The 15,139-nt window shown below is 43.6% G+C and overlaps 1 protein-coding gene across 2 annotated transcripts in view; it reads right to left on the reverse strand.

Moving 5' to 3' along the window:
- atp6v0a2a (ATPase H+ transporting V0 subunit a2a) overlaps positions 1-15,139 on the reverse strand; it is a 54,527-nt gene that overhangs the window by 24,620 nt on the left and 14,768 nt on the right. For both annotated transcript variants that reach the window (XM_060909237.1, XM_060909236.1), the window contains exons 2-6: positions 6,825-6,978; positions 1,683-1,761; positions 1,333-1,430; positions 720-857; positions 524-621 (exon numbers count right to left, since the gene is read on the reverse strand). In XM_060909237.1, the coding sequence (XP_060765220.1) occupies positions 524-621; positions 720-857; positions 1,333-1,430; positions 1,683-1,761; positions 6,825-6,941 (530 nt within the window). In that variant the 5' untranslated portion in view covers positions 6,942-6,978. The remainder of the gene's footprint in view (positions 1-523; positions 622-719; positions 858-1,332; positions 1,431-1,682; positions 1,762-6,824; positions 6,979-15,139) is intronic.

A 15,139-nucleotide genomic window follows, 5' to 3' on the forward strand; every position in this document is an offset into this window, starting at 1 on the left:
CACACACACACACACTGCATACTCGCCTTACTCACTAAAATAAAAGTGTGAATAACAGAGGTTCAAACAGTAGACCTCCGATATTTCTGCATCTTATTACCCATAATGCACTGCAATTAAAACACATTTAGCCACATTATAGAGAACATCGCAAGCAGGAATATTTCTTTGGCACGTCAGCACCCTCTGCTGGCGCAGTGCCCATTTTCAATTACACAAAGCCGTCTGATGGCTCCACCCCTTTCACCATGTTGCGCAGACTGACAGCGGAGTGTGAAAAGTCCACAGTTCCACACTTGAACTAGAGCCTCTGGCAAATCATCGTTCACTACCGTACATCTCAAGCTTTCTAGTAAAAACACACTCCACACACTAAAAGTGAGCGATCTGAGCCATCATCTGATTAGCTAACGGGCAAAAACAGTGCCAAGTGAGGGTTTATAAAATCATGACGACGCCCCTGCGAAACAGTGGTGTTTAGGACACAGCTGTAGGGAGGAAGTGAAGCTCCAGTACCACTCACCCAAGTTTGGCCCCCAGTCTCTGCATGCCGGTGCAGCCAGCCACAGACTCGGGCTCTAGAGATGGGAACTCCTCGTACTGCGGGCCTAGAGCCTCATGCTACACACACACACACACACACACACACACACAGAGCTGATTCAGGTGAGTGTGTGTATATAAGATGCATAGGGTTGGTACGCACGTGTGTGTCTCACCCTGGAGCGGCTGTGCATGAAGGAGTGTGTGATCTTCAGCATGTGTGTGTACTCGGTAAGCTCCAGAAGGTTCCGCTGGAGTTTCTCCTTGTTCTTGGCTACCTCACTGAGCTCTACCTCCAAACGCTGCAGCTGCTCCTACACACACACACACACACACACACGTAATAGAATACTTTAATACGTGCTGCATAACAATATTAAGGCCTGTGATGGACTTGTTCCCCCCCCACACACACACACACGCTCTCTTGCCCTCCTGAGACCAGAAGACATACGATACTTGTGTGAAATCAAAAACGCATTTATTTACCCTTCATTCACTTGCCCTTTAAATACCACAGACAGTTAAAATATATATCATGTACAGTATATATCAGAGAAGTAACCGGATAACCTAAATCTGTGACATTTAACAGTCACAGCAATATTACTGCCATGATGCAACAGACACCTGAGCGTTAAGCCTGCGGTGTCTGTGGGGGGGAAAAAAAAAATAAAAATTAATAATACACATCTCGATATGGAAGGAAAAAAAAAAAATCTGGTATATTTTAAGGCAGGAAACAGTACGATAAAATGGACAGACAGAAACCGAAACAATGCTCATTACCATGATCTCTAGGACGTGTTTGGGCGCAGGAGCTGCAGGACTGATGTCAGGCTCTGGAATGGCGATGTTGGCCTTTTTGATTTCCCTTAAGAGGTATCCTGTATGTATACACACAAACACCAGGACTCCATCGTTCTTCACTAATATTAATTCACTGAAAACACACCAGAGCTGTAGGACTACCAATCAAAAAACATCAACTGTCCATAAAACACAGTTGTTAGCGGACTTGTGACTGCTGCTAATTAGCATTTCATCATCAAACCACTAACTAGCACACTGGTGAACCCTGGCGTGTGGGTTTGCTTTAGAAGCCACTAAAACGTGTCAGTGGATACGTGCTCTCTTACCTAGAATTCTCTCCATCTCTTCACACCTCTTGATTTCGCTGACGAAGCGCCTTTGGAACGGGCTGACGTTGGGGTTGAGCTGAAAATCGAGACATTAGCCGTCAGCTCACGTCTCAGTCTGAGCGCCACCCTCCCCCAGCCGCTTTAATCAATATCTCATGGACACCAGGATGACCTCATGGCTGCTAAACCCCAGTGTAGTATTGTTACTCGCCAGGACACTTCACGGTTATCATAGTCTATATTGTACCATGGCTACATAAAATACTCATTTCTGATTGACTGGCATTTCATACCGAGCACCTCTAGAGTCAAAATGTAAATCACACTGCAATGGAACCATGGCAACAATCATAGTGAGGCATAAATGGATGCCTAAATTATCACACCACACAAGACATTATTTATAGGCTACAACAAATGGAAAAAGGTTTTAATTAAAATCTACAATGACCTCATCTGAGCTGTAACCATAGCAATAATCATTTAAAAACGTATAAACGTTTAGGAGTGTTTTAGAAAGTTGAAAAAGAAACAACTTGTATCATTATACAGTACATCTTGTATTTATTCTATCCACATTTCACTGGATATGAGCAATCGTGCACCCTGATTGGCTACTCTACAACTAGGATATTGGCTCATATACCATGAGTAGAGGAAAAACAATAGCACAGCGTGTTGCTGAACCGACCTAGGATGAAATAAAAAAAAAAAAGTTATATTCGGAAACAAAACCCCAAAAAATACACACACACACAAAAAAAAAGCAACAAAAGTATTTGATGGCAAGAACGTATTTTTTTCCTTTTCAAGAATTATTATTATAGCATTTTTCACAAATTGCTAACATTATTTCGCAGGTTTGTTTACATTCTAAGCGGAAGTGATTTTGTTGGAGGTTCTGTATCAAAAGTTATCAAATTTGCAAAAAATAAAAATGCTCCGTTTCTCAAAATCCAGTGAATGTGGATAGAATAAAACGGTTATTCCACTTAATCTTGTCGTACACGTCTTAAGGCCAATTTATGCTGACAACGCAGTCCTCGCAGATGGCGTCGCAGATGGCGTCTGCGTAGCCCCCCACCTTCGCAGACGCTCTGCGCGCACCTCCCAAAAATTGTGACCACCGCAGAAGCCTCGCAGACAGCGTCGCAGACAAGAGGGCTCCGATTGGTCCACTCTACATCCGCTGTACACGCACTTCCGCTTCCCTACTTTCCCGGTTTGGTTTGTTTTCACGACCGCCATTTTTAAAAACACGAGTGAAGATGGAGCAGCACGAAGAGCGGTTGATCGAGGAAGTGAGGAAGTACGTACATCTATACGACTCCAGTTCTAGTCATTATAAGTAACCGGAGGATAAACACTCCACTAACCACACCCACCAACTACTCCTAGCGACTTCGCACCCCCTTGTGTTGTGGCAGTGAATAACATCGCGCACGCCTATTACTCCCCGCTCAACGATAAATTACAACTGTCTGCGAAAAGCTGTCTGCGAAAGCCTTGTCGCAAGAGCATGCAGAGGCCCTTACAGCCAACTGGGTGCTACGCGCCTCGTCGGCTATCAGCTCATGTACGACTCAATTTCGTGGAATAACTGTTAATCATATTGTTATTGGGCGGGGGGGACCCACCTTCTGACCAATCAGAATTGAGCTTTCAACAGCGCAGTGTTGCATCTATTGATGTAGACACTACAATACCCAGCATGCATCATTCAAACACCTCACTCAACTTTTTAGCAATCCGATAATCAACCATCCTGGATTAAGTTAAGAGTGATCTTTAATACGATTCTCGCTCTACCACTTGGAGATCTTTGTGCTGCGATGCTTCCAGGCCTAACTGTTCATCCAAAATATACAGGGTGTCAAGTTCAGGATCATAGGAGTTTATGCTAATTTTTTTTATAAACCATGATGTCAGAGTAAGGAAGGACGAATCGAAATAATTCTACTCCTAGAAATTTGCGTACGGAGAAAAATTGCAGATACGCTCAAAGTCCTTCTAGGCGAACCTCGCCACTTAGCAGCCATTTTGGTAACGCCCCCTGGCAATTATTTCTGGCAAATAAGATCAGGCCCCTATCTGAACGAGGAGAGAGCAATAACTAATTTCAACGGGTACTGAGATATAGAAACTACATGTATAGAATCCCAGCTTAAAAACAAATTTAGTGACTTTGCCTTAAAGAAGGTTTAAAAAAAGTCACCCGTGTGTTCGTCAGTGCAGCACCCCGATTAGCTTGATATGTTGGCCATCACTGTATATACTGTAACATATAGCATCATAATACTGCAGTACTTACTTTTGAAACTTATCTGGAAGTACTACTGTCTTTTGCACTTCTGGTTAGATCCTAACTGTATTTCATTGGTTTTGTTCAACGAAACCACATTTCAACCGGTTTCCTGGTTCGGCTGTTACAAAGCAGATGATTGGCTTTTCGGGAAGGAGGAGGGACGTGTGCACACAACTGATATTTTTGGCGTTACAGACTTTTCCCATAGATTTCTGGTTTATCTCCTTTACAATAGCCGACATATTAAGCAAATTCTGTAAAATCTTTTTTTAAAAGGATTTTTTTTTCCTGTTATGATGCTGCACATAAAAGAACACTGTATATTATTAAATCAATATATTAATGCTGATTTAGCGCACTTGTGTAACACTGGTGCATGCGCTCAGCTGTCGTTTTTCAAAATTTACCTCCATCCCAAAAACGTGTCTTTGGAACGTGGGTTTCTTCAGGACTCGGAGGCACATAGACACCTGATACAGAGTCAACCTCAGACACCTCTAGCCTGGGAAATCCCATGCTGCTTTGCACAATCGTTCCGATCTGAAAAGACAGCATGGAAACTATGGTCTAAAGGCTCGCCTGAGTTAGGGAGCCAATCAGAGAGTGGGGAGGGGTGGAAAGACGGTGACGCGTACTACTCGACAAACGGAAGCTTGTAGTTTATTTGGGACTGTTTACGGATCACATTTAACATGGCGGCGAGCGATACGAACCAAACTTTCGATCAAGCTTTAGACACTGTTCTGAATAGTTTAGAGCAAAAGTTTGTTTTAAAAAAAGAACAGCGTTTGGCGTTACAGTCCATTTTTGTTTTGCCTTCTCTTTCCTTTTCTTCGCCTCTTCGTCGCTCTAACTACGTCACTGGGTACAACTGCCATGATTGGCCATGGGCTACATATACGGCAAATGATAGACATTCGCAACGTCCAATAAACGGCTGTTGACAATCGTAAACCACACCTCCCCTACGAGAAATTCAATAGGCGGATTCCAGACCATATTTCACTTGTGATATGGTCTGGTGTTAACCAGGCTAAGACCCCTCCAAAGCATCTGAGCTTTTGGTTTGTCCACTTTTCTGGCCACAAGCTTCAGAATCTTAAAATGTACAGAGACCCAATCAGATTGCAACCTTCATGTTTACACACCTCGGTACGGCAGAAAAACAATTAACAATAAGCTACTCAGGGAAAGATAGCCCCAATCCCAATTCTAATTTCTACCCCTCCCCCTCCCCCTTGGCCCTTCCCCTTGAAACTGAGCTACAAGGGATAGGGCTTGAAATTCAACCCCTACGTATTGGGATAGCCCTTCAACGATCGCATACGTCATCGCGTACCTCCGTCAGCGTTTACGTTAGCAAAACGCGACCAAATGCGTCATTGGCTGCGACCAGCCGCTACAGTCAGAGCCAGAAATCTCTGCTGGCAGGGTGTGATTTGTTAACTAACACCACTGAATGGGATATCTTTGGCGCTTCGTGCACCACATCCGACAGAATGAGGTGTCAGAACACTCATGTAAACAATAAAAGCGAGAATAACAGAACAAAACGTACGCAGTCAAGCAACCGAAAACAATACTCACTCCCAAAGCTTTTTAGCAGCAGCTTGGATTTCAGAAATCGCTGCTCATTCTCAGCTCGAAAGCGAATCAAGCGGCGTTTCCCCTCTGGATAACAACTTAAAACACGTAAATAATGGAGAAAATACATTTATGACAATCTTTCGCCGCGGGAACCGCCATCTTTCTGAAATCCGCATGAAATCTCGCTGAAATCCGCATGGCATTGTGGGAAATCACTCAAACCCCTTCGTTCGGAGTCAGCTCCAGGAAAATCTCCGTTTGGAGGGGTACAGAAGCCCTACCCCTCCGCGTTAACTGGGATTGGGATACCCCTACCCCTTCACGTGAACGCGCAAAATGGAGGGGAAGGGCCAAGGGGTTGGTCCAAGGGGTGAAATGGGATTCGGCCATACAGTATATGCACAGGACTCCAAAAAAGTTGTTCACGTCCATTTAAAAATAAATAAACTAAATATTGATTTTACCCTGAGTATCAACGCTAAAATTTCCTTTATGTCTGAATGGCATCAAAATGGTAATTTTATTTAGCTAACTTTTAATATAATACTAGCTGACCATATACAGCTGTTGCTATGGTAACAATTGGCAGGCATTATCCTGCTGTTGTTTTAATTAAATGCAAGACTACATGATCATGCACTGTAGCCTGTAAATAGTCATAATAAAAGTAGCCTGGCCTAAAACGTTATTTAGGATTGTTGTCATGGTTACATTTCAACAGCACAGTAAAAAAAATAAAAATAAATTAAAAAAAATTTTGGGCTGCTTTAGAGCGGTGATTAAAAATTGTGAGCAAATATATTTTCTTTGAAAATGGGAAGGTATCAGGAGAACTGATAGCTATGATATTACTTTTGATTATTCACTCTGAACTTAAAAAAAAAAAAAAGTGTAACAGGGGAAACTGAACACACACACACACACACACACACACACACGAGTGACCTACACGGAAACCACAGAAGGGTATTATCTGTGCCATAGCACCGCAGGCATTCTAGAAAACACAGGCTTTTTAGATTTGTGCCACTTTCTGTTGATCAATTGATGGGACACGAACAAACTGGCTGCTTGTCAGAACCAGGCACCATATCCCACAATGCAAAGCATTCCTACGGGTGTGACATTTGCATACATTATGCATATAATGCTAATCCTGAAGATGCCTGACCCAGAAGCATGCTCTAGCCCCTCTGTGAGAAGCACACCCCAGGAGACAGCCTAAGAAGAAGGAAGTTTGCACTCACATCTCGGAATTGGACGAGGCCCATTTCCCCGAGCTCGCTGATGCAGTCGTATGCTGAAGCAGACTGCAGGAAGAGCTGTGCCAAGCACATCTCCTCGCTCCTGAAGCTTGAGCCCATCTTACTGCAGCCGGGAGGGGAGAACACAAAACCCGATCTACGGCAGAACAAGGGTTGCCAGATTGGAGTCACTGATTCCTGCAGGGTTGCCAGTTCAGATTCACATTTTTAAGCTCTGGTCCATCATTTATTTACAACACAGTGAGGTGAATGTTATAATGCTGTCATGAGATCATAATTAAACGTCAGCCCTGAGGCCTGTAATTAGTAATGGGAAAGCTGAAGTCACAATTCATAACAGCAAGTAAACAAATGAATGTGCACTCACCGGCCACTTTATTAGGAACACCCATACACCTGCTGTTTTATAGGGTTATAGTAGCACAACGCATAAAATCATGCAGATACAAGACTTTTCACACAACAGTTTCTAGAGTTTACACAGAATGGTGTGGGCAGGGACCCAACACACTGATACCCCTTTTCCACCAAATCAGTTCCAGGGCTGGTTCGGGGCCGGTGCTGGTTCACAACTCGTTCAACTTGCGAGCCAGCTGAGAACCAGTTTGCTTTTCCATAGCTCGCGGTGCTAAGGGGAGCCACGTCATTACGTCGCTGTATACGTCAGTTACGTCGCTACGTTTGCATAAACCTTGGCGCGAATATCAAAGCAAAAACACCACAGAAGCAGCAATAACAACAACCAGGGGCGCCGCTAGAAATCTTGGGCCCTATGAAAGATTACAATTTAGGGCCCCCGGTAAAATTTTCAAGCTCAAGCAACTGAATTTGAAGTCTGTTTTTGGCTGGCACTTCTACTTTACTATGCATGTGATCAGCTACCCATCAAGTTTAGGTGATACAATTATTTGGTATATGAACATTTTAAATGCAGAACTGTCAGAATTAGACTGAATAGACTGTTGCCTGGGCGGCACGGTGGTGTAGTGGTTAGCGCTGTCACCTCACAGCAAGAAGGTCCTGGGTTCGAGCCCCGGGGCCGGCGAGGGCCTTTCTGTGTGGAGTTTGCATGTTCTCTCCGTGTCCGCGTGGGTTTCCTCCAGGTGCTCCGGTTTCCCCCACAGTCCAAAGACATGCAGGTTAGGTTAACTGGTGACTCTAAATTGACCGTAGGTGTGAATGTGAGTGTGAATGGTTGTCTGTGTCTATGTGTCAGCCCTGTGATGACCTGGCGACTTGTCCAGGGTGTACCCTGCCTTTCGCCCGTAGTCAGCTGGGATAGGCTCCAGCTTGCCTGCGACCCTGTAGAAGGATAAAGCGGCTAGAGATAATGAGATGAGACTGTTGCCTTAAAATGAAAATTCCATGATATATATGGAAGATATATATATATATATTTTTTTTTTTTTTTCCTTTTATGAGCAACTCTTATTCGGCCACTCAGTAGCCTATGGAGTTCGTTCAATCCAAATGTTTGTGTTCAGAGAAATTGCATGCATCACTGTATCAGTATGGATTTATAACATTCTGTATGCACATTATGGATACTTCAGAACCCTCCAGCAAACATCATCAATAATCTCATCTCATCTCATTATCTCTAGCCGCTTTATCCTTCTACAGGGTCGCAGGCAAGCTGGAGCCTATCCCAGCTGACTACGGGCGAAAGGTGGGGTACACCCTGGACAAGTCGCCAGGTCATCACAGGGCTGACACATAGACACAGACAACCATTCACACTCACATTCACACCTACGGTCAATTTAGAGTCACCAGTTAACCTAACCTGCATGTCTTTGGACTGTGGGGGAAACCGGAGCACCCGGAGGAAACCCACGCAGACACGGGGAGAACATGCAAACTCCACACAGAAAGGCCCTCGCCGGCCACGGGGCTCGAACCCAGGACCTTCTTGCTGTGAGGCGACAGCGCTAACCACTACACCACCGTGCCGCCTCATCAATAATCAGGATTACAAAATGTATTCCTTTGTTTCCTCCATTTATTGACTTATTGTATGTGATCAAGTGTACGCCTTGATGAATAACTACACTAGTTTTTTGATACAATTACAGAGTGCACTGCAAGAAATCCACTCAGTGTTTTTGGTTTCTTTTAGGCATCACACATATTTATTAGAAAACACAGCAAATGTTCAAATATTCAAGTTAAATACTTAGCAACAGTATCAATAAATCCACACATGAACAATGGCAAAACATCTAGACTTAATTATACAATAAAGATACCTATGAAAAAAGGTGATTTTTTTTTTTTTTCACACACAGTGTGATATCCGGACTTCATAATTCATCACACCTGCTCCTGCTTAGCAGCTTCTAGAATGTTCACCTCTGTTGCGCACATAGAAAAACTGCCAGCTGATCTAAGCTGCGCTAATAGCGACGCTGCGCACACGGAGCTACACATTTCACGGTCCCGCGCCCAGAATCACACTGTACCATTAGTAAAAAGGGTGGAGGGATGAAATGACAATATCATAAATAATTCAAGAAAAATGTTATAGCAAATCATAACCATGTATAATTTGCATATTTTAACAGATGAAATGAAATATTTCATTTCAAAAACTTACACAAGGCAATACTGTTAAAATAATATTAATATCCCTCACAGGCCCCCCTGTCAGTGCCAGGCCCTTAGAATTGTCCTAACTTTCCCCCCCGAGCGGCGCCCCTGACGACAACAATAATAATAATAATGGATGACTTCGCGTTTGTACAGCTGCTGCTTCTCGTCGCTTAAAAATGGCGATCTTTCGCGGTCTTGTCATTGTTGTTGGTCTTAACAACTCCGCCCCCGCGCTGACGTAAGCGGTTCTTTCCTCTGGCCCAGCAGAGAGTTGGTGCTAGCCTGGAACCGGTTTTTCTGGCCCCAGAGCCAGTTCTTTGTCAGTGGAAACAGAAAACCCGGTTCCAAACTAAGCACTGGCCCCGAACCAGCCCTGGAACTGCTTTGGTGGAAAAGGGGCATGAGTGAATGAGTGACAGTTCTGTGGATGGAAACAAACGCCTTGTTGATAAGAGAGGTCAGAGGAAAATGGCCAGATTGGTTCGAGCTCCCAGGAAGGATAGAGCAACTCATAACAACCGGGGTGAGCAGAAAAGCATCTCAGCATGCAACAGCAGATGATCACATTGGGTTCCACGCCTGTGAAGAACAGGAATCTTAGAGTCAAGAACAAGTTGCTATTAAAGTGGCCGGTGAGCGTACGTAGATTAATGCTGGGCGGGGAAGGGGAACACAGAAATAATGTCACGCAAAGTGATGCCAACGCTTTCCATCACAGACATGGTTAGCCTCATTTGCATAACCAAATCAATCACTGAGCTTGCATGCTAAGATCATATAGTAGGCGCGAGTATAGTCTTTTGTGAAATGCAAACAAAAAGTAAAGTCCAGCTAGATATATAGCAGGATGGTTTGATACAAATTAAACTTGTTAACCAAAAAGACAATAACTGAACATTTTTGAAAGAGCGGAGATCATTTTATTACATAATTTACGGGGAAGCCATGGCCTAATGGTTAGAGAAACAGCTTTGGGACCAAAAGGTTGCTAGTTCAATTCCCTGGACCAGCAGGACTGGCTGAAGTGCCCTTGAGCAAGGCGTTTAACCCCCAACTGCTCAGGCAAGTGTGGTGGTGTACCTCGTGTCTGATTAGAGAAAGAAAAACTAAATGGTGTGATTATCAGTTTGGGCAGTTAACCTGGCCATAATTAAAAAAAAAAAAAAAAAAAGGGCAGAACATGCATTAATACTGATGCAAAGAGCATGATGTGGTGTGATATCAAAAGAAAATAATCAAAAACTAAATCCAAAAGACGGTGTGATGTCAGCACCCCAAACATCCTATTCATCTTAACATGCAGCAATAATTCCAAATGATTCATTTTTTTTTAAAAATTAAAAGAATGATACTTTATCCATTTACAGTTACAAGTTGTTGAGCGGGGGCGGCACGGTGGTGTAGTGGTTAGCGCTGTCGCCTCACAGCAAGAAGGTCCGGGTTCGAGCCCCGTGGCCGGCGAGGGCCTTTCTGTGCGGAGTTTGCATGTTCTCCCCGTGTCCGCGTGGGTTTCCTCCGGGTGCTCTGGTTTCCCCCACAGTCCAAAGACATGCAGGTTAGGTTAACTGGTGACTCTAAATTGAGCGTAGGTGTGAATGTGAGTGTGAATGGTTGTCTGTGTCTATGTGTCAGCCCTGTGATGACCTGGCGACTTGTCCAGGGTGTACCCCGCCTTTCGCCCGTAGCCAGCTGGGATAGGCTCCAGCTTGCCTGCGACCCTGTAGAACAGGATAAAGCGGCTAGAGATAATGAGATGAAGTTGTTGAGCGTCTGTGAAACATCTGGTTTACGTTCTCGCTCATATTATAACAACTACAAAAAACCAAGTCATCATTCCACCAGCTTTACATTTGAATGTTACAAAACGCTGAAATGGAGACACCTTACAGAAATGTTAAATATCAAAATATCACCAATTACACACCCTGGAAGTAGCAGAGTTGATGTTGAGATGCTCACTGGCAGTGATAAAGTTGGACAGGATTAGAAATGAGTATATTAGAGGAACAGGACATGTAGGACAGCTTGGAGACAAATGGCCCTTTTCCACTACCCTTTTTCAGCTCACTTCAGCCCGACACGGCTCACGTTTCGACTACCTCAGAGCAGCACGACTCAGCTCGCTTCAGCCCTGCTTAGCACCCAAAACTCGCACGGTTTTGGAGTGGGGCTGAAGCGAGCCGAGTGGGGCTAGGGGCGTGAGGAGACACTCCCCTGTGCACTGATTGGTGAGGAGGAGTGTCCTCACACGCCCACACACGCCCCGCGAGCACGCTGGGATCTGTAAACACCGTAAACCCGGAAGAAGAATAATTACGAATTACGAGAATTTCTGAAGCCTTATGCGCCTCGCCTCATCTATACGCTCTTGCCAGTATCTGTTGGCGTTATCGGTGACAACAAGCCACAGCACCAAGACCAGCAACACTAACGACTCCATGTTTATTGTTTACTATCCGGGTCGTGAGACTACCGCTTAAAAGATCACTGATGTCACTGTTTGCGCTGCCTAACGACATCACGTGATGTCCACCCACTTTCGCTAACTCCACCCATTGTGTCCACCCACTTCCAGCCAGCACGGTTCAGCGCGGTTGTAGTCGAAATGCAACTCCAACAGCCCCACTCAGCTCGACTCAGCCCAACTCAGCACGGCACGGCTCAGCCCAACTCAGCCGCGTTGGTAGTGGAAAAGCGGCAAAAGTGAGTGAGTGAGAGAGGCAAGATTGAGATGGTTTGGACACGTACAGAGGAGAGAGAGCCGGGGTATAACTGGGAACCGGATGCTGGAGATGGAGTTGCCAGGCAGAAGGAAAAAAGGAAGAGCAAAAAATAAGATTTATTGATGTGGTGAAAGAGGACATGAGGATGGTTGGTGGGTCAGAAAACAATACAGAGGACAGGAGGAGATGGAGGGACATTATCCACTTTGGGGACCCCCAAACAGGAACAGCCAAAAAAACCCCAAAACATTTTAAATCAGATTATGTAGAACGTCCAGCATAGTTACTATAGGAATGATGATGGACTGTATTAGAACAAGTGCATTAATATCAACCTTACGGCCGTCAGAGCTGCTGATCCAGAAAATTATTCAACACCTTCTGACCAATCAGGTTTTGAACAATATTTTAGCAGTGCTGTGGTATAATTCACAATAAAAGTACCACAAACTGCATGTTTGATTGTTACAAATTCAACCATAATCCTGTAGCTGTGCAAATATGACATTACAGGCATTTAGCAGACACTTATCCAGGGCGATATACAACAAGGGGGTGCATGACCGTGCTCCTGGAGCAGAGAGAGGGTTAAGGGCCTTGCTCAAGGGCCCAACAGTGGCAACTTGTCAGTGCTGGGGCTTGAACCCATAACCTTCAGATCAGTAACCCAAAGCCTTACCTGCTGAGCCACCATTTCATATTATTATATTTTATATATCGTACTAAAACCATTACAAAAGTTTTGCCAAATTTTTGTACATCATCTTCATGCAAACCAGACAATTACACTACGTTCAGACTGCAACCTGAAACGGCCCATATCCGATTTGTTGTGAAATCCGATTTTTTTGTTAGGCCGTTCACATTACCAATTATATGAGACTTGTATGTGATCTCCAATATGAACGGAAAACAACCCAAAAGTGTCCCGCATGCGCAAATTGACACGTAATAAGCACATCTACGTAATACGTAAACAAAAAAAAAAAGCGCACTCTTCAAGTTTAATGATTTCTTTTTTGTTTGTTTAATTATCTGGTTAAAGTGTGAGGTCTCGTGTGTGTTTTTTTGTTTCTGAACTGAAATGAAAACGTGTAGCCTGGTAACGAGGGTTGACTCCTAAATGTCTCTCTAATTTCTATATAAGTGCACTACATGTTACTAGGAAGTAATGGATTTTTAAACTCTGTATAGTGCACTCGAGCTTCAGTAGGCGGTCATTTGGGATACGGCCGCTGTATTACCAAACTCTTAATTCAGGCTTAATAATTTGCACATATTTATTTCGTCATATTAATAAACTTTTTCTACATTTTTATAAATATTTATTTAGATTGTTTATAGCCAGCTGAATTCTGCAACTTCTCTCAGCGCTGGCTCAAGGTGCAGAAACACCAGTGCAGTTTGCTATGGAGATGAGGCGAGACCTGGCGATGTGGTTTTTGTGGCGGCGGCGGAACTCACACAATAATCTGATTAATGTAATGCAGAGTAATGAGACCGAAGGTGTCAAATTACTGGAAATTTCCAGAACAATCTTGTAATACAGGATGGTTTAAGTTATAAATCAGTTATAGAAACTGTTTTATTTAATCAGGCTAACAGATAAACATCCAGGTCTCTACCAAATCCACCATTAGCTTGATCAATTCTATAAAAGTCTATTTAAATTCTGAAAACTGTACAAATGTTGTTGTTTTCCACCAAAGAGGCGGGATTAGCCAACGCAGAATAGTGACGTTTGTCTCTTGTTGATGATGTGTAGGTCGCATGAATGCGACCTGTCCGGTCAGACTGCAGTCGCATGTGAAAATATCGGATATGCATCGGAATTAGGACCACATATCCAAGCGGCCTGGGTCGCATGTGAAAAAATCGGATCTGTGTCGTTCAGATTGTCAATAACAAATCGGATACAGGTCGCATATGGGCAAAAAAATCGGATATGGGTTGTTTCAGGGTGCAGTCTGAACGTAGTCTTAGTTTCATGTTGAATTCAAACAAGTCTTATTCAGATTAGTGTGAGCTAAATTAATGTTAAATCCTATATACACCATCATAGGATCCTGCAGTAGGAGTGTGTGCACACAAAGTTTACCTACATGGACACGAATACTGTCATGGAAATATTGACCCTTTAATGATTTCTTTGATCTTTTCTTTTTCTGTGGCAGAATAATTGGAAACGGATCTTTAGTTGTTTCACACTCGTCTTTCACATCTAATCATGCAGCTTTAATGAGATTTTAACAACACATTATATCCTCCATGTTCTAATTTAAAAAAAAGGGTACAAATGAGGCATGTTTGGTCGCCTTTAAGAAACTGTTACGATGAGATGTTTGTAGCCTGAAAGAAGAAAATTTATTTTCATAAAAGGAAATTAACAAAACCAACATAATGAATATCTACTGTACCAGTTTCCGGGACTGTACAGAACTTTAAGTGGCAAACAATTACAATATTGCTGCAGGATACTGCTAGTAGCATGGGTCATTTCAGCGCTGGGGGACGTTTCTGATTTTGAAAAAAAAAAAAAGTTATTACTCTTTTTTCACTGAACATGCAGGACTATTAGGAAAAACCCCTATTGGGCCATCTCAGCATGTTGTAATATTAATTTTTCAGGTTTTCTTGCATTCATACGTCAACCCTCTTATGGACATATGGTTATATGAATTAGTAGCGTTAAAGAAGATGACCCCAAAAAAAAAAAAAAAATTCCCCCATCACTTTCATAGTCCCCAAGTAAACAAGCAGCAAATAATTAATTGATCAAAAGCTACTTTCCCCATATACAGGTAGTCGTCGACTTACGACCGTTCGACTTTACAACCGTCTGGTTATGATTGGCAAGTGTTTCCCAGCTGACCGTACGACGGTTCCCGCCCCAGCTCCCGGCGGCGCCTCTCGCCGCGTACGACGGTTCCCGCCCCCAGCTCCCGGCGGCGCCTCTCGCCGCGTACGACGGTTCCCGCCCCC

The sequence above is a fragment of the Neoarius graeffei genome, chromosome 25 (genome assembly GCF_027579695.1).
Source record: "Neoarius graeffei isolate fNeoGra1 chromosome 25, fNeoGra1.pri, whole genome shotgun sequence".
Lineage (NCBI taxonomy): Eukaryota > Metazoa > Chordata > Actinopteri > Siluriformes > Ariidae > Neoarius > Neoarius graeffei.